The sequence below is a fragment of the Pteronotus mesoamericanus genome, unplaced genomic scaffold (genome assembly GCF_021234165.1).
Source record: "Pteronotus mesoamericanus isolate MK-2021 breed Mesoamerican mustached bat unplaced genomic scaffold, CSHL_Meso_final contig_182, whole genome shotgun sequence".
Lineage (NCBI taxonomy): Eukaryota > Metazoa > Chordata > Mammalia > Chiroptera > Mormoopidae > Pteronotus > Pteronotus mesoamericanus.
The window spans coordinates 23138273-23165075 of NW_026555078.1; the positions used below are offsets into that span (position 1 = coordinate 23138273).

General features: G+C 53.1%; 1 protein-coding gene across 5 annotated transcripts in view; it reads left to right on the plus strand.

The window, feature by feature from the left end:
* The window catches only part of TMEM229B (transmembrane protein 229B), a 38072-nt gene extending 11794 nt beyond the window's left edge, over nucleotides 1–26278 (plus strand). For 2 of the 5 annotated variants that reach the window (XM_054567398.1, XM_054567399.1), the window contains exons 2-3: nucleotides 13329–13509; nucleotides 22650–26278. In XM_054567398.1, coding sequence (XP_054423373.1) covers nucleotides 22668–23171 — 504 coding nt within the window. In that variant the 5' untranslated portion in view covers nucleotides 13329–13509; nucleotides 22650–22667 and the 3' untranslated portion in view covers nucleotides 23172–26278. Of the gene's footprint in view, nucleotides 1–13125; nucleotides 13510–22646 lie in introns of those variants that run through there. The other 3 variants (XM_054567400.1, XM_054567397.1, XM_054567396.1) reach the window with 3 other exon arrangements.
* The last annotated feature ends 525 nt before the right edge of the window (nucleotides 26279–26803 follow it).

Here is a 26803-nt window from a genome sequence, read left to right on the forward strand (position 1 = left end):
CAGCCACAAACACCCCCACAGTCCAGGTGCATTGTGTGGGAGCCTCGAGCATCAGCGGAGATGCTGCTGAAGTCGACCTGATTATCTGAAAGGGTGAACCACTCTCGGTAAACTTCCAAAGACCATAAAGTACAGTATCCCCTCCATTTGTGTTCTAATGCAGCAGCCCCCAGCCTTTTTGGCACCAGGGACCAGTTCTGTGGGACAATTTTTCCCTGGACTGAGATTGGGGGGCGGTGATTTGAGGATGATTCAAGCGCATTACATTCACGCTCACCCGCGGCCGTGCGACCCGGTTCCTAAGAGGCCTGGACCGATACTAGTCCGCGCTGGGAGGCTGGGGACCTCTGCTCTAATGGCCTTTCCGGACAACTCAGTACATGTTAAAACTAGGCAAAAAAAAAAAACCCTCTGTGTTTATTTGAAGAAGAGAGTTTGGTTCTAGATGCAGATGATTACGGATGGGCCTTTCGCCTTGGAATGTCCAGTGGGCCCTTCTAAAGTTGTGTGAGAGAGTTCTTTTGTGCCTGTTGTGGGAACTGTAGGACACCCGACAGTACCTGTCGCACTCCCTACCCACTGTGGTGCTGAGAGAGGGTTCGCCCACCCCGGGGGCGGCCCCATTTAGGACTACAGGTCTGGAAGAAGGACCAGAGCTAGGAACTGGGAGACCTGTGTCCTCGGTCTGGGCTGTAGTGCCTGAGTATTTGTGTCACCTCAACTCCGCAGGTGAGGTTCCCCCCGCCCCCGATTTGTAAAGGGGATTTAATGACACGTGTCCTGCTGGCCTTCAGGATTGTGGCTCCTTGAGTTCCGCTCCATGACCTCAGGACAGCCAGAGCATCCGTGCGTGCCCTGTAATATATGTCCCATCCTCAAGCCCTCCCTCACTGTGGTTTTTCTTAGCATTTAAACATCCTCAGGTCTCTCTTACCAAGGAAAGAAGGGAGGGAGGGAGAAAGGACACCTTCTCGTCTCTGTTCTCTGGCAGCTTTCTCCCTCCTTTGCTTCACAAGAAAATTTCTCAAGAGTCATCGATACACAGTCTCAGCCACCTCCCTTTGCAGCGACTCCTTCCTGGATGGCCCCCGGTGACCCCTGTGCTCCCTGTCGGCCGGGCCTCTACAGTTGACCACCGCCCCACACTCTCCTGCCCCTTCTTTCCTAACAGGGTCCTCTCCTGGGTGCCCTTCTGCCTCCCCGGCCCTTCCTCGGGCCCTTTCACGCCGTGCCCTCTGCCAGCCCTGGATGCCACCCCTCCCACCTTCTCCCCAGCACGTTGTTCTGCTCTGGGCTGCTCCATCCCGCGGGGGCCCCAGGCCTGCCCCAGCCTGGGCTCCCGTGGCCTCCCGGACATAGAGCGCCTGAAAAACAGCAGCTCATCAGCGCGGGTCCCCTCGGGGAGGGACACCACCATTGCCCGAGCCAGAGGTCAGGGTGCCGCCCTCCGCTGCCTGCTCTCTCGCCCCCTCCCCGTGAAACCCTCACGCAGTCCTGTCACTCCTGCTTTCTTAATAGCCCTTCACTAATTTGAGTTGCCTGCTTGTTGGCGTTTAGCATTGCAACCTCTGCTTACTCTTGGGATGGGTGACAACTTTTAGAGGCCGTCAGCGCAGACCAGGTTAAGGCCCCATAGGTAATTAAAATAGCAATAATGGTTCTGGGTTATAATCGAAAGTGATGGTTTTAGAAACAACAGAATTTACGTGTGCCATGAAGCCCTAAGAACCTCTTTTTGGTTCTCTCTTACTTTCCTCATCTTTGAAATAGTTTTCTCTGGTGTCCCATATGGGTGGTACCCGGAGCACATGTCCAGTGGGTCAGTTGGACAATCCAGGAGCACTTAGAACGTAGCCTCCTGTGGCCAGGGCTTGGGTCTTTGCCTGTGGGGTCCTTGCGTGTGCCTGGTGGCATGACACATGCTAATTACTTAGTGAGCATGTGAATGAATGCGTGAATTGTGAGATGAAAGGACTCGAGTAGAAAGCACTGTCAGAATGTAAGTTATTATTATTAGCATTCTGCTGTTTGATACTGCAGCCGAAGGTCTGGTATTTTATATGTCCAGTGCGGTAAAAATAACCAGCCCCACTGTTGTGCTTCTGTTTTCATATCCAACCTACTTGGCATCGCCTAGTCTGCGCATGAACAGTGCATGTAAGGATCTCTGAATTAATAAGGAAATGAATTTGTACAGTATGATGGCTTGCTCGATTCCCTTTAGCCCGCAGTGAGGCTGCTTAAAGAGACTCTGGCTGGCTGGGAGTTATTTAAAGTGACCACAGCCAGCTGTGACCGACGGGGAACCTGGGGAGGGAGGCTGTGCCCGTGGGGGGGGGGGTGCAGGAGGGGGGTTACTTAGGGTTACACTGGAGATGGTGGTGGCAGTGTGGGGAATGGGGCATCCAGCCTAGAGAGGCTGCGTGAGACCTCCGAGAGGAGGAACGTGGCCTAAAGGCCTGGAAGGAGGCTGTGTGAGTCGTAGTAGCCGCAAAACTGGAGGGACGGGGGAATAAAAAACCTTATAAAACCCAGAAGGCTTAATAAATATAATTGCCTCATTATTATGGGCTTGTGGACAAAACAGATGTCAAAACATTTCTAGAAAATATTAACTATATCTAAAAATACACCCAAAACGTTCATCAGTCCTGTCCTCTGGTATTCGTGGGGAGGCCTCCTAGGAGACTGCTGATCTTGGGAGAGGAAGGAGTAAATCGATGAAGAAGTAAGAACAGAGGAGGGCCAGACTGGGAGAGGAAATGTGTCCATGAGGGACATTTTGGTGGAGTTGGAATTTTTGAGTCCAGCGCAGACATGTGATGACCAGTGTCCTTCCCAGATTCACCCTCTGTGTCTGCTCCACCCTCACCCCACCCCTGTCTAATGGAAGGCCCTTTCGTTTTGTTTCCCTCCAAACTTTTTTTTTGAAATTAATTTCAAACTTACAGAAAAGTGGCCAGAATAGTACAAAATACCCATATACTCTTTGTCTATATTCACTCTTTTTAACATTTTGCCTCATTCACTTTATCATTTGTTTCTCCTCTCTCTCTCTCTCTTTCTCTCTCTCTCTCCTGAACCATTTAAAAGTTGTCTCCATCATGGCCCTTTGACTCTAAAATATTTTAGTGTGGATTTCCTAAGAATAAGAACATTGTTTTGTTTTGTTTTTACAGATTTTATTTATTTATTTTTAGAGAAAGGGGAAGGAAGGGAGAGAAGAAACATCAGTGTGTAGTTGCCTCTTGCGCGCCCCCTACTGGGGACCTGGCCTGCAACCCAGGCATGCGCCCTGGCTGGGAAATGAACCTGCGACCTTTTGGTTCGCAGACTGGCACTCAATCCACTGAGCCACACCAGCTAGGGCAGCACATTGTTTTATATGACTTTATGACCTTCAACAAATAGAACACTATAGGATGCTTTATCTAGTCTGCTGGTTGTATGTCAGGTTTGCCAAGTGACCGATCATGTCCTTTACGGCATTTTTCTCTCAGTACAGGGTCTGGTTGGGGGGCCCAAACTGCGTGTGGTTGTCGTGTTTCTTTAACCTCCTTTCATCTAGAACAGTTCTTCAGACTTCCTTTGTCTTCCATGACACTGACATTGTTGAAGGATATAGCCTCCTTCTTCCCCCTTAAAAAAAAATGTTTTTCTCTTTGGATTTGTGTGATGTTGCCACATGTTTAGACTCTGATTTACACATTCCCGGCTGGGATATACAAGGGTGATGTGTGTCCTTTTCAGTATATTATATCCAGAGGCACTGGATGTCCATCTGCCCTTTATGTGTGAAGTTGGATCACTCAGGCAAGGTGTTGTCCAGTTTTTTCACTGTGTACTTACTGGTTTCCCTCACTACTTATAAAAAGCCTGTGGGGAGATACCTTAAGAACATAGAAATATCCGGCTCTCCATCCATATTTCACCTCTAGGTTTAGCAATCTTCCCCTCTGGGTTTGCAGGTATTTCTGGATCCCACGCGTATGGGAGTGCGCAGCTGTCCGGGACCAGGTGGGCCATTTCGGGCCTCGCCCATTTGCTGCAATGGGCCCAACCCTGTCGAATAATCGCTTCCACAGTAGTTTTCCTCTTCCTACTCCCACCAGGAACGGAAGTTCATTTGTCATTCACTCAACTGACATATGAGATTGTTCTCGCAAAAGCTTCTCAGCTTTATTTGGGCACAGGCGGCTATAAAGAGAAGGCTAGTGCCTTCTTGGTGTCTTCTAGGAGCCTGCCATAGAGCTGGGGAGATAAGACTTGGACTCACGGAAAGGTAAAGGGCACGAGTGTTATCAGTACTGTGACCCCATCAGACAGCTCTACCAGAGCCGTCCCATGACCCTGGAGAAGTAGGTGCGCCTCAGAGTTTGGGGAGGGGGTTGGGGGGGTTAAGCAGGATGCAGGGACCTTTCCTTCATGAGGCTGATCTTTGCGTGGGCATTGAAGGGCAGGCATAAGTGGGTAAACAGAGAGGAGAGACAGGGCCTTCCAGAAAGGGAACCGTGTATGCAGAGATGGGAGCGTGGACGGTCTGAGGCAAGGGCCAACCTGGACAAAGCAAAGGGCTGTGGTGGGGTCAGAATCTACACCCTTTTGCTTTGCAAAATAACTACTTTACAACCACGTCTTATCAAGCACCTAACTTGGGCCAGACATTTAAAATAAAGAAACTTTTCCAATTTTAAAAGTCATGTATGTTCAACATAGGGAGTTTAGAAAAATAGAAATATGTGAAGAAAAATTTTAATGAAGTCATCCTGTTTTTGATCCAGAGATAACCAGTTAACTGCTATGTATTTTCTCCATTGCTAACATCTTTAATGGTTTTCTGCTAGCAGCCTTGCTTTGTGTGATGGATTTAGTAGCCCCTCTTGCTCCACAGAGGATATTAATAGTACTTAATTTTGTCCTCTAGCTAGAACTTCTGTTCTTAGATTTGGTGCTGCTTGTGCGGTTTGGTTTTTGTCAGATGTTTGGTGAGTCTGGGTTCTGTGCCCCTCGCTGAGAGTGTGGATTCTGTGCTCCAGAGCCAGCCGCCACTGGCTGTGGCCGCAGGGTAGGACATGCCTGCTGGGGACTGGCAGGAGCTGATCTCTGTGTCCCCTCCCTTGCCTCCCTACCCTAGTGTCCAGGGCACAAGCATGGGTAGAGAGGTGGGCAGGGACCCACTTGCCTGGATGCTCTAAATCCACTCAGGGCTTCTCCTGGGCCCCCAAAATGCCGGCTCCGACATTGGAGACCCCAGAGCGGCACGTCTGATGGAGCGTCGAATCCCCAGCTGCACTGCTTCCGTTCGAATCCTAGACCTGACACTTAGCACTGTGCTTTTAGAAAGCTGTATAACTCAGGGGCTTATTTATGAAGTGGGGATAATAATAGTCCCTATCTCAAAGGGTTTTTGTGAGGGTTAAATGAGATAATATGTGCGAAAGTTCTTAGAAAAACGTCTGGCATATACATGTGCTGTAAAAGCGTCTATCATTATTATCGTTCTCATTTTATTCTCTGGGGTTGTGCTTTCTCCACATTTATTCCCATCTGCCTTCCATTTTCAAGGAATCCACATAATTCCTTCTTGTTTTAAAAAACTGTAATGGATTTATCCTTTCTAGAAAATGCCTTTTTCGTCATTTTCTAGGGCCTTTGAGAAGGCAGGCATACGCCCTTGGCCTGCCATCTAGAAACCATCATGCATTTCCTTCAAGTTCCTTTTTTCCGACTGTGTACAAGTGTGCTGTTGTTACCTGTATCAGGACACCGTGTGCATCAGCCCGCCCCAGAGCACAGCCCAGTGCTGGTCTTGCCTCCGGCCCTGGGTTACCTGATGCTGACTCTGTCCTGCACAGGACTGGGAGGTGACGAGTTCTCGGCCTTGCCTAGGTTTGAGGCTGTCCTAGTGAATGGAATGGGGCCTCTGTTTCCTTTGTCAAAAGGAATGTTAATTATTTTCAGCAGTCTAATTATGTGGCTAATGAGAAACTGAGTGAGATAACATTCCCTTTAATTACTCTTGCCTAAGTGCTATTTGAAGCCATATTTTGAGTATGTCGCGAGGTTCAATACTTTAGAGCTAGATGGAGCCATCCAGTGAGAGGCTGAGTGAGGAGCCGCGGTTTCTGGGCTAAGGCTCTCGTTGCAAGGGCCTGGCTGCCATCGGTGTCCAGCCCAGTGTCTGCCGGCCTTTCCTCCGCGCCATTACTTAAAGGAAAGGAGCCGTTGGTTGGGTCAGTATCTGTCACAGTTGCCCTGGGACAACTCTCCTTCCTTAGCCTTTGACCCACTGCACTGGCCCTTAAGGCTTCTCTTGGCCAGGACCCCCCTGCGCCCCGTCGCCACTTTCTGAGGGCCCACTTTTTTTCCCCATTCAACACTTAGATATTGAACCTCTACTGTATGTCAAGGGTTATCCAGGACAGGGGTGCAAAGATAAGGAACTCATGGTCCAGATAGCTTTCTAAAACAAAGTTGCCATCATGCCTCTCCCCTCTTTACCCAGAATAGATGTTACACGCCTGTGTTCTGACCACTATCGCCTTCCCAGGTTGACCTGTGCCGGGGCCTTCCTGGGGTTCTCAAGTGAGTCTTTCGTTACCTGGGCCTTCATGGGCAGACCTTTGGAAGGTGGCTCTCCCCAGCCCCTGGGTGGAATCGAGGCTGGAAGGGGAAGCTCACGTAAGACTGTCTGCCATGAGAACCCATTGCCAACTATAGGCATCCGGTTACCATGGGTAAATTAAGTCTCTTAGTTCCCATCTACATGTCCACATCTCTCATGAGGGTGTCAGGAGGGAAAGTGCCGGCCCTCCCACTAACCTCTTCGGGCTTCTCTTGCCTCCTGAGCAAATGGGAGGTACTGTCTGCCCCATAGACCTGTACAGGTGACTGATGAGGTGGTCTGTGAGAAAGCTGCCTGGCACATGGAAGGTGCCCACACAAGGCCTGGAGTTTTGAACACTCCCGGCTGCACCCCTCGCCTGAGTTGCAGCCGGAGACCCAGTGGCTGGCCACCTTCTCCAGGAGTCAGGGCCCTCTCCTGCGCTTCTGGGTGTAAGCCACTCTGCAGACAGTGGACAGTGACTTTCACGGAACAGAGGTTAACCCACCCTCCGTCTCATAGTGGCAGCCCTGGTTAATGTGGCCTGAGCGTGAAGAAGAGGCAGGGCAGGGAGTCTGTTCAGAAGGAAAGGATTCCCAGGAGCAAGGAAATGGAGCTCAGCTTTAGGTCTGCGTGTTTGGCAGCCTTCTGGTCGCCCTTGGTAAGTTCTGGAGCAGTGCAGTCCAATAGAACTTTCTGCAGTGATGGGCATGTTCTATATCTGCACCGTCCGATATGGTAGACACCAACCTCAGTCGGCTACAGAGCACTGGACTCTGGCTACTGCAATTGAGGAATGGAATATTTCCTATTATTTGCTTCTAGTTAATTAAAATTTAAATGGCCACACATAGGTAGTGGCTGTCAAATTGGATAGTGCAGTTCGGGAGTTCGTAGAAAAAGAAACTATTTGTGCACTACCTGTTCTTGGCTTGTGCCTTGTCTCTAGGCTACTGGTTTTCATGTATCTTGTTTACAGAAGGTAGTCAAGGTGTGCTAGGTCACTGGTGAGAGCCAGGTGAGTCATCCTTGGCCAGTCAAGGGAACATGACTATAGCCAGGGTAGTAGCCAGAAGGGACAGCCTCAAGAGCTGTAGCCGCCTTGCTGAGGCCGACCTGCCTTGCCAGGCGCCTGACCTGTCTTCTCGTTCCGCACTTTGCTGTCTACAAGGGGCAGTTTTCACAGTGGCAGAGGTAGGCAAGTGGCGCTCAGAGGTGTGATCCTCACACCGATGAGGTATGTTCCTGATGTGTTAAGATTTTCTTTTTATTTTTTTTAAAGATTTTATTTATTTATTCTTAGAAAGGGGAAGGGAGGGAGGGAGGGGGAGAGAGAGAGAGAGAGAGAAAGAGAAACATCAATGTGTGGTTGCATCTTGCGTGCCTCCGGCTGGAGTCCTGGCCTATAACCCAGGCAGGTGCCCTACCCTGGGAATCGAACCAATGACCCTCTGGTTCGCAGGCCGGTGCTCAGTCCACTGAGCCACACCAGCCAGAGCTAGGTTTTCTTTTTTTAAAATCCTCACCCAAAGATATGTTTATTGATTTCAGAGGGGTGGGGTGGGGGAGGAGAGAGACATCAATCGGCTGCCTCCTGTATGCCCCAACCGGGGAGTGGGGAGGGGGAAAGGGATTGAACCTGTAACCTTTTGGTGCCCAGGATGATGCTCCAACCAACTGAGATGCCTAGCCAGGGCAGGATTTTCTTGATTGCAAGTGACAGGAAGGCCAAGAAACTAGCTGGAGTAAAAAGAAATATTTACCTTCCTGTTAAAGTGAAACACCGAGGCCAGAGAGGGCCTGGTAAAATTACTTAAGTTCTTTTGATCGGAAGCAGATGGAAATTACAGGCCATCGGTTTTACAATCTCACTTTCCCTTCATTTGTTAATAAACACAGTGCCAAACAAAAGCCGACTAGGACCCGCAGTTTCCAGCCCCTGCCTGCTGGGGGAATCTTCATTGACTGGCCACGTTCACTTGGTGACGGGGTGGGGGGGGGTGCGCTTTGCCCCGGCCTGGCTGGCATGGCGGGCACCACCAGAAGACTTTTGCAATAAAGGGTAGGATGTGTCTGACCCCTTAATTACACCTCCTCCAGCTCCTCTGGCCTTGCTGTTTCTCAAACCTGCTTCGCTCTTCCTGCTGCGGGGCCCTTTCCCTGACTGTTCCCTCTGGCTGCAGTGCTTTCCCCAAAGCTCTTTGCAGGGCCTCCTCCCATCTTTCGGATCTATGCCCAGATGGCACCTCCTTACAGAAGTGTAAAGCTCACTCTCGAACGTCCAGCCTCTTTCCGTCCTCTGTCAGGTCTTTCCCCTTCCTTGTGGCCCAACATTGGAAACCACAGTTTGCATTGGCCGGCGTACCTATTGTGTGCCTGCCCACCGGCCTGTGAGCTCCAAGGGGGCAGGGACGTTGTCTTGTTCACACCCTGGACAGAGCCTGACCTTCAGCGGGTACTCGGTAAACATTTGTTGATGACTGGAATACAATACCTCGAATAAACAAACCAGTCTCCACAGGACTTCTTGGACTAGGTGTCCTGGTTGTTTAGAAACCTCTGGGGTGACTTGGCTGTAGAAAGCTGTGAAAAGTCGAGCTCTGGGTGTCACGCTGTTGGGGCGGTCCTGGCTTGTCCTCCACTGGGGAGGGAACACAGGGACGGAGTCCCCGTTGCTCCAAAAGCGTGGTGTGGTGGGGTAACCTATGGGACACCGCACAGATGTGGCAATAATAGGGAGGACCCAGATAAATAGATGTCTGGTCACTTTGTCGGTGAGACTGTGAGACAACTGTTTGTCCCTTTCCCGCTGGCAGGAGGAGCCTTGTTGGTCTCATGTGACTCGGATTCTCGGGCCCTTCAGCTGCCGCCTGATGGGATCTGCATAGGGGATTATTGATGAAGGGGAGGCGAGGCAGTTCTTTACAGTAACACATGCCTCGCTCTGGGACGGCGGCCAGGCAGCTAATTAGAGAGCCCAGCAGCTGTCCAGCCTTTCAGGCAGGCAGCAGGCGGCCGTTACCCGGTGCCAGGAGGTGGGGTGGGAGGGAGAGGAGGGGGCATGGGGCCAGAGACCACCCCCCATGGGATCGGGGCTGGGCTGTCTGGGTGTGTGCAGAGGAGGCATTGAGAGGGGCATGTAGAGTAGAGTGGGCTGGATAGGGAAGAGAAAGGGAGAGGAGGGTGACAGGAGAGAGTGGCCTCCAGGGGAGACAGAAGGCTGGTGGCGAGATGTTCGGCAGGCAGGAAAACCCGGATTCCAAGCCCTGAGTGAGGAGGCCCCGAGTAGAGAGGCACGGTCGAGTGGCGTTCATCCCCTATCTCTGCCCACCTTCCCTGTGCCAGTCAAGTCCCCAGGGCCTGGGTCGCCTTGCCCCCCCAGGGGGAGCCGATGAGACACAGCCTTTCCCCTGGGAGGATTTGGAATTCCAATTGCATTTGCAGCTGAGCGTGGTCACTCCTTGGTTTGGGAAGTTGCCAAATCCACTTGTGTTCAGGGCTCTTCTTCCTACAGGACAAGTAAAAGCCTTTGTTCTGGGTCACATGGGAAGCATTAGGGGGCTTTGAGTAACCAGAGGACTCTCCAGTGGCCCTTAGGGGCATCCTCTTTTTCCTTTGTGGGAGACTGGGGTGCAGGAGATTGGGGAGGGTTAAGGAAGAGGAGAGTGAGAGAGGAGGGAGTGTTTCGTGTGCTTCCTGGTCCAGTCTTAGGTTCTGGGCCAGGGAGGTGAGGAGAGGGGTGGGGTAGATTTGGTGTTTAGGTTCTAGTCAGAGAAGCAGAGACTCAATCCTGCAAGCCCATCTTACTCTAAATAGTTATAGAGCAGGAGAGTGAATGGCGCAGAAGGAATTTCCTGCCAGCAGCTGCCGATTAAACCTCTTTGGGAAATGAATCCTACTTGCATGAAAACTGGATGTGCCTTTTGAGAGCGCCAGCGCATTGTAGACGTAACAGAATAGGCATTATTATTCTCTGACCTGCACCCGAGCTTGGCCCCTTGCCCCCGTGGGAGCCTGCCGTGTCTCTGGGGATGCCTGGGACACTCTGAGCCTGCCCCAGACTTCCTTCTATGACATGTCTTCTGGTTTGTCTGGACCCAAGGCCCCCACCTCGTCTGTCTGCACCTCTCACTCCAGATGATGGCTCTTGGAGGAGGGAGAAAGGAGAGTGAGTCTGCACTCTCCCTTTCCTCGTCTGCAGAGACAGCCCTGATGGCTGCAAAGCACTGTTCCTGGTGCTTTGAGGAGAAGGCCCTTCCGTGACAGTAGCCTGCACATTGGAGAAGACCCGCAGCCATCACTGTGTTTGGTTAAAATCACTGGGTGGTGCAATCACCCCAGAATTTAGCTGGACCCTTCTCTTCCTTGCTTGTCTATCCATCCAGCAGAAGTCCCATGGTCTCAAGGAATTCATTATGTGGAGGGAAACAGACATGTAATATGTTTCAACAGAAGGACGTTCAAAGGCCCGTGGGAACATTGCGGATGGAATACCTGGGGGGCTATGGAAGATGGTGTCACCGTCAAAGGAATGAGGAGGGAGCAGGGTCTTGGAGGAGTGGGCATGGGCTGTGGAGGGGGGCAGGTAGAGAGGGCTTGAAACCATGCTGGCCTTTGCTCCTTCAAACTCCTAGCAACACCTGGCATATGGATGGAAAAACTGTATGGACAGACTCGGCTTTGTCCATGTTTACAAATGAGCAACTTATAGAACGGACTGAGTTGATTACATGCAATGAAGTATGTGTGTGCAGACACATGCCTTAAGAATGATGTTTGCATAGGAAGCAGTTTGAAGGAATGCTGTGTGGGGACAGGGAGGATCCCGGAGCCCGAGGACCAGGGTTTGTGTCACATGCGTGGATTTGGCCTTATTTCTTAATATCCTGAGACTCTGTGTTTTCATTTCTAAAACGGGAGCGAGGGCGTGGTAATTCCTGCCCTCCCTGCCAGAGTCCTGGGAGAACCAGGAGAGAGGATGTATCACTTAAAGAGGTCTAAGTTCTGCCCGCACGTTAGTTGTTATCGGGGCTCTCACACATTCATTCATATACTCTTAAAACCTCTTTCTCAGGCCTTGCGGTCCGCGGAGGAGCCGAAGGCCCCGGGCCTCCTCCCAGAGGGTTGGGAGTGTCGGAGGGGCTGGGACCCCTGCTGTACCGGCACCCTGGGGGAGAGCCTGCAGACCCGGAAGCAGGAGGTGCACCGCGAGAGGCTGGCTCGGGAGCTGTCCTCACTGCTGCGGCTTCACCTGCCAGGGTGGTACCTCGGCCAGCAACGGGCTGTCGAGGCTGACTGCAGCGACCGGCAGGCTGTGCTGCCAGGATGTGGGCTTTGGTTTCTCTCTCTGTTTTGCCTGGGACTTGGGCTATTGATGTGGTCTGTTTAGAGCCGAGGGAAGGGAGGTGCTCGTGCCCATGGGTGGATTAACTCTACAGGCCACAGGGTTGTCCTGGTGCTGGGGGTGTCGAACATGCCCCATTAAAACCCTTTCTCGAGTGGTAGGTATGTGCCTCAGTGACCCCGCCCACCATCGGGCAGGTGGGGAGATGGGAGGAGGACGGACGGGTGGGGCAGGGTTGGAGGCTCCTGTCTCTGCAGGAGCTGGGGAGGGACGGGCCAGGCAGAGCGTGGGAGCCCCGTGCCCTCTGGGCCCTCTGCCTCAGGGCTGTGCACCGTCCCCGCCCCCTGCCCGCCAGCACGCTTGCCAGCCCTTAACTTCTCAGCCCCGCTGCTGCCTTGCAAGTCATCGGCTTAAGGGGCAAAACCTGGAGTCACCGCTGCTCAGAGAGCCTGGGGCGGTGGAAGGAGGAAGGTGACCGTGGGTGTCAGCACCAGGTGACCCCTCTGTGCTCTACCCTGTCTGCCATCTCCCACCCCCAGTCACATCCTCTTCTCAGCTTCCGAGCGACCAGTGCATCCTTCCACAGGGCCATGCTGGGCCTGCCCTTGGACTTGTGCAAATGGCGCTGTATTCAAAGTGTTTTCAGGGAAGCTTCAGCACCTTCATGTAAAAACAAAAAATGTGGGACTTTCTATCAAATGGTCAAGTTTGGGGGATTTATTAAAGTATGTACATGGCAACGGACGTTATAAAGTCAGATTTACATAATCAGCTTGTAGTCAGTTATTGATGCTAATAGGAAGGGCCTCAACCACAATAATGATAAAATAATAGGATGAAATAAATATCAGGGCAGTGGGATTGCGGATAAAGGGTTTTCGCGCATATGGTTGGTGTGCTTGTGTTTCTGTGTTGTTCTTAACTCCCCAAACGCTAAGACAAACGCCCTGCATTGCCTGCCCTCCGTGAGGCTCTTGACCGCCCTTGAGAACAGAGGCACCCACTGCAGGGTGAAAGTGAGAGTGTAATTTGAAGCTAAAGGAGAATGGAGCCGGACTCTAAAAGTACATCCCCTCGCAGATTATAAGTGAGCACACATTCTCTCATGGTGAAAGAAGCCCTAAGTCCTGGCCCCACATGTGACTTTGGGTGGATCCCAGGCTCTCATCACTGGATTAACCAGACCTGAGCGAACAGGGCAGCCTGGAAGAGGTGGCAGGTTCCAGGAGAGGGTCAGGTGGCTGGGCAGGATGCGTGTCTGGTGCTGAGCCTGGAGCCGGGGCCTTGTGATGTTTGCCTTGGGGCTGCTTCTCTGGCTGGCCTGGTGGCTCGGAGCTGGGGACAGTTTCAGCTAAAGAATGCCTTCTCTTTTTTTCCCAGGACACATGGAAGCCGCCCGCCCACTAGCTGAAGACCAGCGGAGTCCTGGGACTAATGGTTACCCACACTGCTGAGGATGGCACCGTCGCCCAGACAGGCACCAGGACAAAGGAAAACCCGGGGCGCTCCTGGAGAGTGATCCTGATGTCTGTTCTGAGCTGCGCACTCAAGGGTGTGATAAGTGAGTATGTGACCGGCGCCCTGGGGACGACCAGCCCTCCCTGCCCCAGCAGACTGGGCCCAGGTCCAGAAGCCCCGGTGCTGAGCCCGCCTTCCATCCAAGGGCCTGTGGAGCTGGCGTACGCTTCTCTGCCAAGTGACCCACCCCCGCTTCTGGAATGATGCATTAAGAAATAGTCCCAGAGAAGCCTAGGGCAGGAATGGGAGGGGAGTGTCCAGCAGTTTCAGCCCATCTCCTTTGCTGGAGCCGTCTTAGAGCCACATGGCCTCTAAGAACTGGGCCAGAACCAGAGTGCTGGTCTGCGTGATAGGAGACACCGAGCACACGGGAGGAGGCATCTTCCCAAATTCTCCTTCTGCTGTGTAGGCTCATGGGTGCTTTGAGTCTTGGGCTCTGCTTGTGTGCAGTAGGAACTGCTCCTCACCTGGGACTTCGACTCCATCCAGATGCCATGAGCAGTTTCTATGACAACGCTGGGCCAAACATCCAGGGCACTGGAAGGGGAGGGATTTGTGGCTCTCGAGCTGCCATAAAACTGGCCACCAGGGATCTGCTGTTTTTTTCCCATTAGCTGTGTCTCCTCTTCAGTCCAGATAAGCTCCACATAGGGTGCGAGGCCCCCAACTACAGGGTATTGCCGGTCCTCAGCGGCCTTTCTTTCCAGCTCAGGCCTCTGGCTTTTCCTGGGTGATGCTTTAAAAAGTGACAATTGGCTGCATTTCCCAGCCCCAGAGGCCTGTTGCGTGAAGGCTGTTGTGTCTGTGGGGCCAGGGACCAGCAGGCAGAGCACTCCCCTGGAAGGCAGGGCATGGAGAGCAGGTGCTGTGCCCTCCCGACCGCACAAGCTTGTGGGAGCAGCTGGGCTGGCCCATGGGAGCGGGAGCCTTAGATTCCACGGAGGACTTTGCAGGGAGGGAAGAGAGTAAGTAGGTATTTTTCAGCTTTAGGTAGAGCTTGACTTTGCTGCTGGTTGAGAGTTTGAAACTCAGGGCTAGAATCTATTTTCATTGAGCCCAGGCTTGCAAAATCAGTTTGTGATAGGAGGGTCTCTCAGGAAGTATGGTCTTGGGTTGATTTGCAGCTGGTGTGGTGTGAGTGTGCGTGGACCATGGGAGTGGCGTGGGCGTGGGCGGATGGCCACGAAAGCCCACAGTGGGAACACGGTGGCTCAGTCGGGAGACCTCTTCCCCACATACCACAGAATGCCCCTGGGCAATCTACACCATCCTCCTTGAAACTGTCGTGTTCTTCTGTGCAGCAGTCCAGCTTCTGGAATTATTCATTAACATGTAGTCCCAGAGAAGAAAAGGGATGAATTCTTTTGTTACAGGCATAAAAAAAGATGTTTCTAGTGGTGTCGGTGTGACAGAGGAAGTGGGAAACGATTGTCCTCCCTTTGTTGACCATCTGCATTAAGTAGATTATAGTTTTCTACCTGTGGAATATTACACAGCCATTATAGAGATGAACACATAGGTGATATACCAGCTTGGAAAAATGATTATGATGTAATAAGTGATAATGTCAAGTTAAGGATAAGTACATTATGGTAACTTGTAAAATGAACACGAGAAAAGATTGCAAAATAGAAATGAGAATGGCTCCTAGGTTAGTGGAATTATGAATGCCTTTTCTTTCTACGATGCATGGATTTTCTTTTAAAACTAAATTTAATCTGGATGAATACACAACATACCATCAATGGTGACTTTCTCTACCATGTGGGATGATAGGGGGACTGTGCTTTCTAAGTCATTCCTTTCTGTACTATTTAAATTTCAGCTGTGGACACTTGTTACATTTGTAATCAGAAAAAAACATAGTTTAAAATGCTAAAATTTTAAAAGGCTGTATTTCCCCAAGAAAGAGGAGAAGAGAAGGGCGGAGCTGGCTAGCTGTTTATACCTGCCCTCATCAGTGTTTGTGGGCCTGTGCCTGTTTGGACCCATCCATCCATCCATTCATCCATCCATCCATTCATCCATCCATCCATCCATCCATCCATCCATCCATCCATTCATCCATTCATCCATCCATCCATTCATCCATTCATCCATCCATCCATCCATCCATCCATTCATCCGTTTATTCCATAGGCATTAGTAGGTTGTACTGCCAGGCACAGGCTACCTGGCAGTGAACGAGAGAGAGCCCCTGCCACCACGGAGCTTTCATTCTAATTGGGAGAGACAGTGAACAAGCAGCAAAACATCAAAATGTGAGGGTGCTATGAAGAAAATGAAGTGGGGTGATGGTGACAGGGAGGCTGTTTTAGATTGGAGATCAGAGGCCTTGAGGGGTGGTAGTTGAGCTGAGACCTGTGAACGACCGCAGGGAGGCCACCGCGTGAGATCTGGGAAGACCTCGCAGGCCACACACAGGATGCCAAGCCTACAGGCCCCATCCACAGGGCGCCCTTTGCTGCTTGAGCCTTGGGGAGCCTCTGTGCCAAGGCTGACTTTGTGCTCCAAGCCCACCTGGGATTTGCTCAGCGTGTGAGACCCTTTAAAATCTTCCCCTGCCCACTGGCCTGTGTGGATTGGTTGCTCCAGGCACAGGGCTTCTCCTGGCAGCCTGCACGTTGGCCGCTGCCCTCGGCTGGCGGGGCCGGGCCGTCGGAGATTCCCAGGAGCGCTGGGGCGGGCTGGCAGTCAGGGAGGCTCTAGGTAATGTGTGTCCTGGTGAGGGATCTTTGAGTGGCACGTGCCTTGAGGCCCTGAGGGGTAGCTGCCATGGTCCTGAGAGGGTCAGCTTGTGACCCTGGAAGACCTTCATGTGGATCCTGCCAGACCTTGGCCTCAGAACAGAACTTGGTCTCTCAGAATAGGCTGAAAGCCTTTGTTGGCTCTGACACCCAGTTCTGAGCTTCCTTGATGATCTACCTACAAGCTCATGTCCTCCTTGTTTCCTGTTGTCTCTTCATGTACCATCCCAGCCTTCCAAAAGCAGAAACTCAGAAAATGGGATATATTGTGCCCTCGGAGGAGCCTGTAGTCACCTCAAGCAGTGCAGTGTGCTGGTTGGAAGTGAAGGCTCTGGAGCTGGGTTCAAATCCCACCTCTACCTTCTATAGCTGTAAGAGCTTAGGCTGCTTATTTAGCCTTTCTCTACCTCAATTTCCCCATCTGTAAAGTGGGCTGGAAGATTATTTGAGTTAATACATGCTGAGAAGGGTGGCTGATTATTAATATTATTGTTACTTGGGAGGTGGAGGGAGTTCTATCCTGGGTGGCTTTCCCAGGGGATGCCCACAGCAAGAGAGGGTGGAACTCTGGCATCTGCGCCAGCCAGTGACCGCATGTGTTCTCTCCACTTGCTTCCCTTCTGGGCCCTGAGGCAAACTCTTTTTTGCTCCCCTCTCAACGTGATGACCACAGGGAAAGCTCAGGATGGTTTCAGACCTTGCGTCTTGCTCCCTGAGGCAAGGGCAGCTCCCTGATTCCACTCACCTCCAGCACAGGGTCTGCCAGGAGACTGGGCTCACAGTCACTCAAGCTGTGTCCGCACTGCCTTGCCCTCGTGGCTGTGCACCTCCCCAGAGCATAGAACTGTAGTGATTTTAGGACCGAGGGATGGGCAGTGAAATTTGGGAAGTAAATGGGGAGAAAGAGGAAGTCCTGTCCAGCCTGGCTCTGTGGAGGGGAAGACTGATTTTCTAGCAGGATGCTCCTCTGGACAAAAATTCCCGGAGTCATTGCACTGTAGCACCTCAGCTTCCTGGAACAAGATGGGAGTTTTTGGCAAAACTAAGGACAATCATCTCACCTGGGTTTGCTTCCAGGCTGCCTTGGACTTTTATGGCATTCTCTGCACTCCTCTCAGCTGCTTTCTCTGCTCTTTGACACCCCAAGGAATAGCTCAGCAGGCCCTGAGAGCAGTAGGTAAGATACTCCTAGGGCCCAGGGCTCTGAAAGCCAGCCCCCTTCCCTCTAATCACCTGTCCCCTTGGAGGGGCGGTGCCCTGCCCTGACAAGCCCCCTTCAGCTCTGGCCCCTTGCAGGAACTAGGTGTGTCCGGGCCCTTTGGTCCACAAGTTTGAGGAGTTGAATCAACACTTGTACTTGAGTGTTCTTCCCCCAAGGCCCTCTTGGGAAACTGTCTGCTGCTCTCCAAACTTGTTTCTCCTGCCTTTGTTCTTTCCCACACTCTCCTCCTCTTTACTCCACCCTAAATTTCCTTTCCTGGGCTGTCCCATTTCTGGGTCATGGTCCTCAGGGTGGTGTGTTTGTCACCAGGAGAAAGAGGCCAACATCCCGCGCGCTGCTGGTTCTTCCTTCCTTCCTGATGCCGGCTCTCCCAGGGCTCTGAGCCCAGGGCTGAGCAAGGAGGTATTGGAAGGGTCCCAGGCAAAGGGCTCAGGTGGGGCGAGTCCAGGGCAGCGATAGGTGTCTGTTGGGTCTAGCAGAGGGTGGGTGAGCTCCAAGTGTGAGCACAGCTCCTGTGGTTCTTAGACATGGGTTTGGGGACTGGCTTCTGAAAATCCACCGGAGCCGAAGACTGCCTCTGCTCTTAGCGCCTGTCCCGCCACAGCGTGAGCGGCCATCCCAGCTGACAGTACTGCCTCACATCCCTGTTCCCTGCCTCCACGCCCATCTCCTGGCCCCAGCCACGGCTTCTGCATTCCCCCCCTTGTCTTGCATGGACCAGGCATGCTCTCCTGCCACAGCGCCTCCGACACCGTCTGACCTTGCCTAGGTATGCTTCCCTCCCGCTCTTCTGGTTGTGGAAGATTCCAGAAACGGAATCCAGGCTGCCGGCACCCCGTCCTCACCCCTGCCCTCTCTTCTGTTCAGCAGCGTGCCCTCCCTGTGACAGCCACCTCTTTAATCTTGCTTCTGCTCATAAGATTTAGGAGTTCAGGTCTTCCAAGTCACCTGCTGTCTCTGGGGGTGACTGGAGCCTCTGACTCCTTAGTGACTGGGAAACCAACCATTCTTGGCTGTTCCAAAAGATGAGACCAAGAGGCAACAAGAGCAGGGTTTGAAAAATCAGCATCAAGGTGGGGGCCGACCTGGGTGGTGGGCTGCTGGGGCGGAGCCCCTTCCCCGGGTCTTGTGGGACCGGGGAGCCGGGGATTCGAGTGCAGCAGGTCAGGTGGACAGATCCAAGTTCTGAGGGGCCTGAGCTGGAGAGGGAGACAAAGTGGTCTGTCTGGGGTTCAGGATAAAGTGAGGGTGTCAGAAGCTGTGCCGGGAACACCGGCCCTTCCATTTCACCCTCCTTTTCAAGCCTGGTCGTCAGAGGGCTGGTTCCGAGACCCACCCCTCTCAGCCACGCGGAAGCCGGGAACTCAAACCGACTCCTTGGCTGAGGTCTTATTCTTCCTTGGGCTGTGTGTGTGGTAACTGTTTTCACAGGGTTTTCTGGCTGCCGGGTTGGTGCTGTGGGTGGAGGTAAAGACCTGACCTGCTTGGCAAAGGTGGCTAGTGAGGGCAGGGGCCAAATGACCCTGCCTCCGGTAGAAGGGGGCACTGCCATAGGAGACGCTGACTGGGAAGCTTGGTTCTGTGCCAGAAACGAGAGCCCCCCTTTCTTGTTCATTGGCTGTATCGGTAGTGGGATGTAGCTATGAGCTCCTTCCTCACAGTAACCCTCAGGGATAGCTAGTTACTCTTACTATCTTCACTTTACCGGTAGGGAAACTGAGGCACAGAGAGGCCAGGTGAGATGCCCTAGACGGTGCAGGTGGCGGGCCTCAGCCAGGATGCAAACCTGGGCAGCTAGGATCTAGAGGCCCTGTGCTTACATTTAAGCCACTACACCCTGTTCACACCTGTGCGTCGTGGTTTGTTGTGGGGGATGGTTCAGGAGGGAAGAACGTATGTGCATTTCAGGTTTCCTCAGGTTCATCTGCCTGGCAAATTTATTGATGGTCTTCTATATACAAGGCACAAAGATGACTAATACATATTCATGTAACAATTTTTTAAGATAAAATTTATTTTTATAAAACCTATGCCTACTTGTTAGAAAATTTTTTTATCAAAGTTATGCACACTTGTTAGAAAAGTACAAAGAAGGAAATAAGAACCACTTACGTCGCCATCCAGAGACGATCGTGGCTAATTTTGTGAATATTTACATGTATGTGTGCCTTTGCCAAATCAAAGTCATATTAAATATTCAGTTCCGAATCCTGCTTTTTTCTCTTAACATTGTATTAAACAGACACTCATCGAGTGGCTGTGGTGCTGGCCTTCAGACGAATTACGGCAAAGCTGAGTGTGAACTGCTGTCACAGAAGTGAACGGGGTTCAGAGGGGGACAGACAGCGTAGTGGACGGCTCTGGAGTTGGAGGTGCTTAGGAAGGTCTTCCTGGAGGAGGAGCTGAATCTTGAAGGATTATGGGTTCATGGGCTATGGTGGGGTAGGGGGTAGAGGTAGCCGTTGGGAAGGGCACCCTGGGTAGCAAAAGCCGCAATGCAGAGATCCAGAGGACTGGATCTGAGGCAGAGGGGGGCCACACGAATGGCTTTGCCAGCCATCCCTAGGGGTTTGAGCCTAATGATATTAAAGATCCACTAATGGGCTTTAAGTGGGGAGAAACATTGGATTTGCATTTTAGAAAGATTGCTGTTTGCACACACTCCTTCGTAGTGTGAATTGGAAAGGAGGCAAGCAAGGAGACAAGCTGAGGGATGACTGGAGTCATCCAGGTGAACAATGACAAGAGCTTGAACTGGAGCTGTAGCAATGAGAAAGAGGAATGAAGAGAAGATCGATTTCAAAGATACTTAAGGGGTAGAAAAGATAGGAGTTGCTGATGGCTGACTTGGTGCTTTGCCCTGTTACTTGCTTCGGCCAATAAGATGTTAGTGGGTGTGACTTAATCAGAACCTTGTAAAGTGCTGGTGCTATTGCACTTGTTGGCTCTTTTGCTTTTGCCCTTGCCACGAGAAGAACATGCTGGGGCCAGACCCCTAGGCCCAGGAGGAGGATGAGAGGCAAGTGGAGCAGAGCCATCCCAGCCAAACATAGGACAGAGACCCCAGAGGACTTGCGGTCTCAGGATGGAAGTCTTGAGTCCCAAGATCTGCCAACCCACGGAAACGTGAGCTATAATAATAAATGAGAGTAGATTGAAGCCACTGAGTTTTGGGATGATTTATTACGTAGCAATTGCTGATGAAGAAATGTCCTTGTTCTTGTATGGAATGCTTGCCATGTGCCAGGCACCCTTCTAGGCACGGGGGTGGGGTGTACACAGACAAGGTCCTTACTCTTAGGGAGCTCATGTTGAGTGGGGATGTGGCAAAGGAAGCTAGAAGGATGCCAGGGCTTCCGGCTGCTACCTGGTGCGTCATGGTACCAGCAATCAGGATGGGTCATAGGAGGAAAGCAGGTTTTGGGGAAAGGATCATGAGTTTGATTTAGGAAAGGAGCTGGAAGTCCCTATGGGACTTTTAAGTGACGGTGTCCAGGAAAGAGTGGGATATACAGGTGTAGAACGCATGAAAGATGCCTGGCTGGGGACTGCGAGTTATCAACAGAAAACAAAATCATCTGTACCAAAGAGAGACAGAATGAGTGTTGTGGATATTCAGAGGAGGAAGAGAGGACTCGTGTCTGGGAGGATGAAAAAGCATTTGTTCGGAAGGTAACCCCTCAGCTGGGTTTGCACTCATGCGGGTGAGAAGAGAAAGGCAAGCAAATGCAATGGGAAGGCTATGTGAAGGCATGGAGGCAAGACAGGTGGCCTGTGAGAATAAGGCTGAACAAGTAGATTGGAGCGAGATCACAGAGAGCCTTGAATGCCAGGCCAAGGATGCTGCAGGGTTTCCCTAGGAAATGGGGAACCATTGAATGTTTTTGAGCAGGGGAGTGACATTAGGCCCTCATGTCTAGGAGATGGACAGTAGTGGGTGGTGGAATGAGTTCTGAAGTGGAAGTCAAGAGGTATGGATTCTAGTTTCAGCTCTTCTAGTCACTGGCCCTGGGATATGGGGCAAATGACTTCTTTCTGAGCCCAAACTGTCTCTCTGAAACAATTGGAATAAAACTACATGCCCTTTACCTGAATCTTAGTTAGGTAAGAACCAGTGACAAAATGTGAACGAGAGTGCTTAGACCACAGGGCAATGCACAAGGGTGGGCGTTTTGTGACTAGGCCCACTGCAGCTGAAGGATGAGACTGGGCCTCCTAGACAGGCAGGCAGGCTGCCGATCCTTCTTCACCTCTGACCCTTCTGCCCCCTTGGAGAAGGGCTTGACAGCGACGTCAAGCCTGGTGACCGCTGGCAGCCGGCAGAGCTGGGATTCACGTCTGTTCTCGCTGAAGCCCCGAACTCCCCCATCCCACCGTCCGCACGAACAGCATGTGACCTTTAGAGAATCCCTGTTCGGGGGAGGCCCGTGCCCTGCGCGGCTGCAGAACGGAAGCCCAGAAACATGTGCTGCCCTCAAGGAGTACGTGGGCTAGTGGGATCAAAAGGACCCATGCCTCAAACAGTAAAGAGGATGGCCTTTGATAGAGGGCCAAATGGGCATTCCAGACAGCTGCTCGTGAAGGGTGAGGAGAAAGCAGAGAGGCCTGCGGGCTGGGCTTTGAGGACTGAGTTTAAAGGAGAGGAGGGGGAAGGGAATAGAAGTGGAGAGGAAGACTCTTTCCTCTGTCAGCCCACTGGTTTCCTTTCAACATCAAAACAAAACACCAAAACCCCGCTTAATGGAGCAGTTAAGGACAAATGTGACCACAAGGAGCTGCCACTTTACACCCATTAGAATGGCTGTCATCAGCAAACCAGCTGAGAAACCAGCTAGTAGCCTAGAAATGGGGGTGATTGATGGGCCAGGACAGCTGACTTTTTCACAGACCACAGGTCATCGAAAAAAGTTTTCATAGGGAGGGCAGTAGACAGCTCCTCCCAAGAAGCATTTGAGTGGAGTTACTCAGAGGAAGCCAGGGGGGTTGTTTGTTTTCTTCATTTCTTGCGTCCCCTGGCTCAGATAAAGAATATGGAATAAAGTAATGAACATGGACTACGGTCGAGATTATGGTTGGTAACCAAAGCGAAAAGTAGAGACCGGTTTGAAATCCACTCCGCCCCGGTCACAGCAGAGACTTGAACTGGACAGTGGGAAGGCAGCAGGAGAGGCTCAGCCCTCCCTCCCTCACCTGTCCCCTTTGTGTCCCCAGCAGCTGACCCCAGTCGGCGCCATGGCTTCCGCGGAGCCCCTGACGGCGCTGTCCCGCTGGTACCTGTACGCCATCCATGGCTACTTCTGCGAGGTGATGTTCACGGCGGCCTGGGACTTCGTGGTGAACTTTAACTGGAAGTTCCCAGGGGTCACGAGCGTGTGGGCGCTCTTCATCTATGGCACCTCCATCCTGATCGTGGAGCGCATGTACCTGCGCCTGCGGGGCCGCTGCCCGCTGCTGGTGCGCTGCCTCATCTACACGCTCTGGACCTACCTGTGGGAGTTCACCACCGGCTTCATCCTGCGCCAGTTCAACGCCTGCCCCTGGGACTACTCCCAGTTCGACTTTGACTTCATGGGCCTGATCACCCTGGAGTACGCAGTGCCCTGGTTCTGCGGGGCCCTCATCATGGAGCAGTTCATCATCCGCAACACCCTCCGCCTCCGCTTTGACAAGGACGCCGAGCCCGGGGAGCCTGGAGGCCCCCTGGCCCTGGCCAACGGCCACGTCAAGATTGACTGAGAGGGAGCCTTTTGGGGGGGGTCTCATGCACCCTGTGGGGAAAGGTACCAAGCTGGTGGAGTTGCCCCTTCTGTACAGCACAAGCCCTGCCCCATCCTGGCCTCAGCCCTGTGGGGCACACGCAGCCCCCATTCCCTCCACTGTGAGTTGGTGTTGGGGGCTGGCTGTAGAGGCAGCAGAGGTACTTTGGGAATGGTCCGTGGACCTCAGCCCAGCTCGGAGGCTGGTGGCAGAGGACCTGAGGCTCTGCAGCGGCTAGAGGACATGGGTGACTTTGGAAGCAGCAGGCCCTGTCCTGGCTAAGAGACTCTGAGAAATGGGCAGGAGGTGGGAGGCAAGGTCTGAGGAGGCTTGGGGGGCTGCCTCGGCCACCTGGCTCTCTCTCACCTGACTTACGTGGGCTTTGGCTGGTTCCATTAGGCAATATTCAGGTGCTTGCTTGCAACCAATACCTCCCCGGGGCCTGCTGAGCTGCAGCCTAAGGAGAGACTGGGCAGCCGTGCTGTTCTGCAAGGGCTGGGAGGCCTTCCCTCGGCTCCTCTCCCCTCCCCCAGGGCCCCACGCTGCTTTCTTGGCCTTCTGGGGGCCCCCTGGTGCTGGATTCCCACCAACCTTGGGCTTTCGGAGGTTTCAGTCCCTGTGTGTTCGGTGGCGTTTCCCCGTTTTCTCTCTCATTTTCAAGGCCTTTATCACTTTTAGCCCTTTACCCATGTCAGTCATCTACCAATCCCCAACTCTGACTCCGCAGCCCACACAGCAGCTGCTGGAGGTAGAACCCCGAGACAGGCCGCGCGCCCTCTGCAGCCTCCCTCTGCTGTTACCCCAGCCTGGGCTGTGGCAGTGCCCCTGGTGCTCTCCTCCATCCATGCCCCTCCCTGCAGTGGTCCAGCTGAAAAATGAAGGGCACCCACACGCACAGTCAGGCCAAGATGGGCCCCACAGGTCCGTGGTGGGGACTTAGAGACAAATCAGTGTGTGTGGCGGGTGACGGGAGGTGCCGCCTGGAGGCAGGTAAAGGCACACCTCACTGGTTTCGTTTCAGTCCATTCAGGGGCAGTCCAGCATTCTAGGGGATGGGGGAGGGCATCCAGTGTTGGAGACCCACGGAGAGTGAGTGAGGGCGACCCTCCCATCCTTGGTGGGAAGGGGTCATTTCTGGTTCTGCCATAGCCCCAGCCCTGCGGCAAAACCTCCTCAGGGCCGCCCCTTCCTCACCCTTCCCAGCAAGGCTGACACTTTGAGCTTGCCCCTGAAGCAGTATTACCCTGCCACTCTCACAGACATTGTCATCTGGGTTGCCCTGCCTTCCCCCAGGACGCGTCCATTGCTGGCAGTGGACAGGTGAAACCATTACTCCAGCCCACTTCCGGCTCTGCCCCCACTCGCCAAGGGGAGGGGTCCATCAGCACAGAGCCGATCCCATGGTACATGGTCTCTTCTTGACCACACTAGAACTCTTAGGTAGAAATGAGCCCTTCCTTTTTTATGGAACATTAAAAAGTGATAATGCCACCTGTGGAGAGAATCTCCTCTTCCTTGCTCTGTCGCAGCCCCTAGATCGTGCAGACAGCACTGGCCCAGGGCAGGTGGGCGGGCTGTGGGCGGGAGTGCAGTCCCCGGTGGGGAGAAAGGCTGAGAGACTCCTCAGTCCTCGGCAGGGTTGCTTCCTGCAGTCGACCCTGCTTGGGACAGGATGACGGGTGTGTCCCAGCCTCTGTCCTGGCAGGCTGTCACCTCCAGGCACGAGGTACGTTCTGCCGGGGCCAGCCCTACCTTTGATTTTCCCGCAGCCCTAGTTCCAAGGCTTTGGGCCTTCTAGGGATTCAGGCTTCCAGTGGGGGTAGATTGCTTTTCATCTGCGGGGGATTCCAGAGGAAGACTTGTCTGGCTTCCCTGTTCCCTCCAGGTAATTGTTGCCTTGGTCCTTTTCCCCACCTCCATGCCATTTCAGTCTCTTGGACCCCAACACCCCTGCAGGCCCTCATAGGGGACCCTAGAACACACCACCCACCTTTGCTGCCCCCTTCCGCCGATGGAATCTGGTGGTCAGCTTGTTGATGCCTCCCAGCATAAGGCCTCCACAGTTCTCAGCCTGACCAAGCCCTTGGATGGCTCCCTGGACCTGGCTGCTCCAGATGCTGCCCCACGGGCATTCCTCGGCACCACCTTTTCTCTGGACCCTCTAGACTCCCAAGTGCGGGAGGCCCTGGAGTAAGCCTGCCTCCCTGGCAATGCGCAGAGCATTGTGGTTCTGCTTCATTCAGGTGCCCCATGGCTCCTATTGTCCCTCATAGGGCACAGGGTCCCCCACAAAGGGAGGCGATGAGCCAGAGCTTGACCACAGGGTCTGCAGGCTCAGAGCTCACCGGGGGTAGCCCAGACTTCCACTCCTCTTTTTTGGGTATCTTCAGGGCCCCCCATTCCTTAGTGCCCAGGGACTCAAAGTTTGGAATAATCCCAGCCCCGCCAAGCAGTGGAGGTACTGGCGGAGAGACTCTGCTTGCTGTATATGAACCGCTGGTGTCCTGGGCCTCTCCGCTGGACATCACAGCATCTCTGAGTTACACAGATCGCCGTGTGCTGCCCTGCATGGTTGACCGCTTCCATGTCTGCTAGGTATCCTGCCCCTTGTGCCCTGTTCCCTCTGATGCCAGTGAGTCCTAATGGCGTCACAATGGCCTATGCTTATTCTCAGCAATAATACCTAGAGAGTGCCCATGAGTCCTTTTGTCCTGGTCCCTTGCCCTCTGCATAGGTCTCCTGGGGAGGCAGCCGCTGAGTGGGCCAGGTCATGAGAACCTGTATTTTTGAAGCTCTGGGCTGTACAGACATCATCGCAGGGGATGCAGAGAGGCCCAGCCCTGAGGGAGCCATGACTGCGGCAGGGAGAACACCTCCCCCGCCACCCCGCCCGAGGCCGCCCTAGACCTGGGGGCGCTGCAGGTCCCAGCTCTGCAGAAGGGCCTTCGGGGCAGGTGGGACTGTCTCTCAACTGCAGCAGCTCTTCAGAAGGACACATAGCTGGTTTGTGCGCCCATTGCCTGCTCTGTCTCTGTTGGTCTCTGTCTTTTCACGTTTGTGCACATAAAATATACTGGTGTTTGTGTTCCAGGACTGGCTCCGATCCATCTCTTTTTCTTCTTCTACTTTGGAGCCCCCTTTTATAGGGACCGCCCAAGGCCAGGCTCTTCACACGCTGGCATCGCGCTGTCCCGGACCAAGAGGCTGCGGTGTGGGGCCGCCCTGTGCGGAGCGCAGTGGCACTTACCACACCAGTCCTTTTCACTGTCTCCCCTCTGACCCTGTCTGGTAACCTCAATTTTCCACCCAAGCCCAGACTGCCCACCAGTAGCAGAATCTGGTCCAGGCCTTACTTTGGTCCCAGGCTGCAAGGCAGAGGGGCAGTCCTGGGCAGTATCCAGGTTGGCTACAGGTTAGCAGCATCTGCCCATGAGATGAGCTCTCTCGAACATGCCAGCCATGAGCTGGGCTATCTCATGGGGTGGGAGGGCACAAGGCAGGAGGCTGAGGGTACCTCAAAGAGCTGGAAGGCCAGACTCCCTACTTTCCATTACATTAAGAGTCACATGTTGAAGAAGCTGATCCTCTGCTCTCCCCAGCAGCATGGCCCT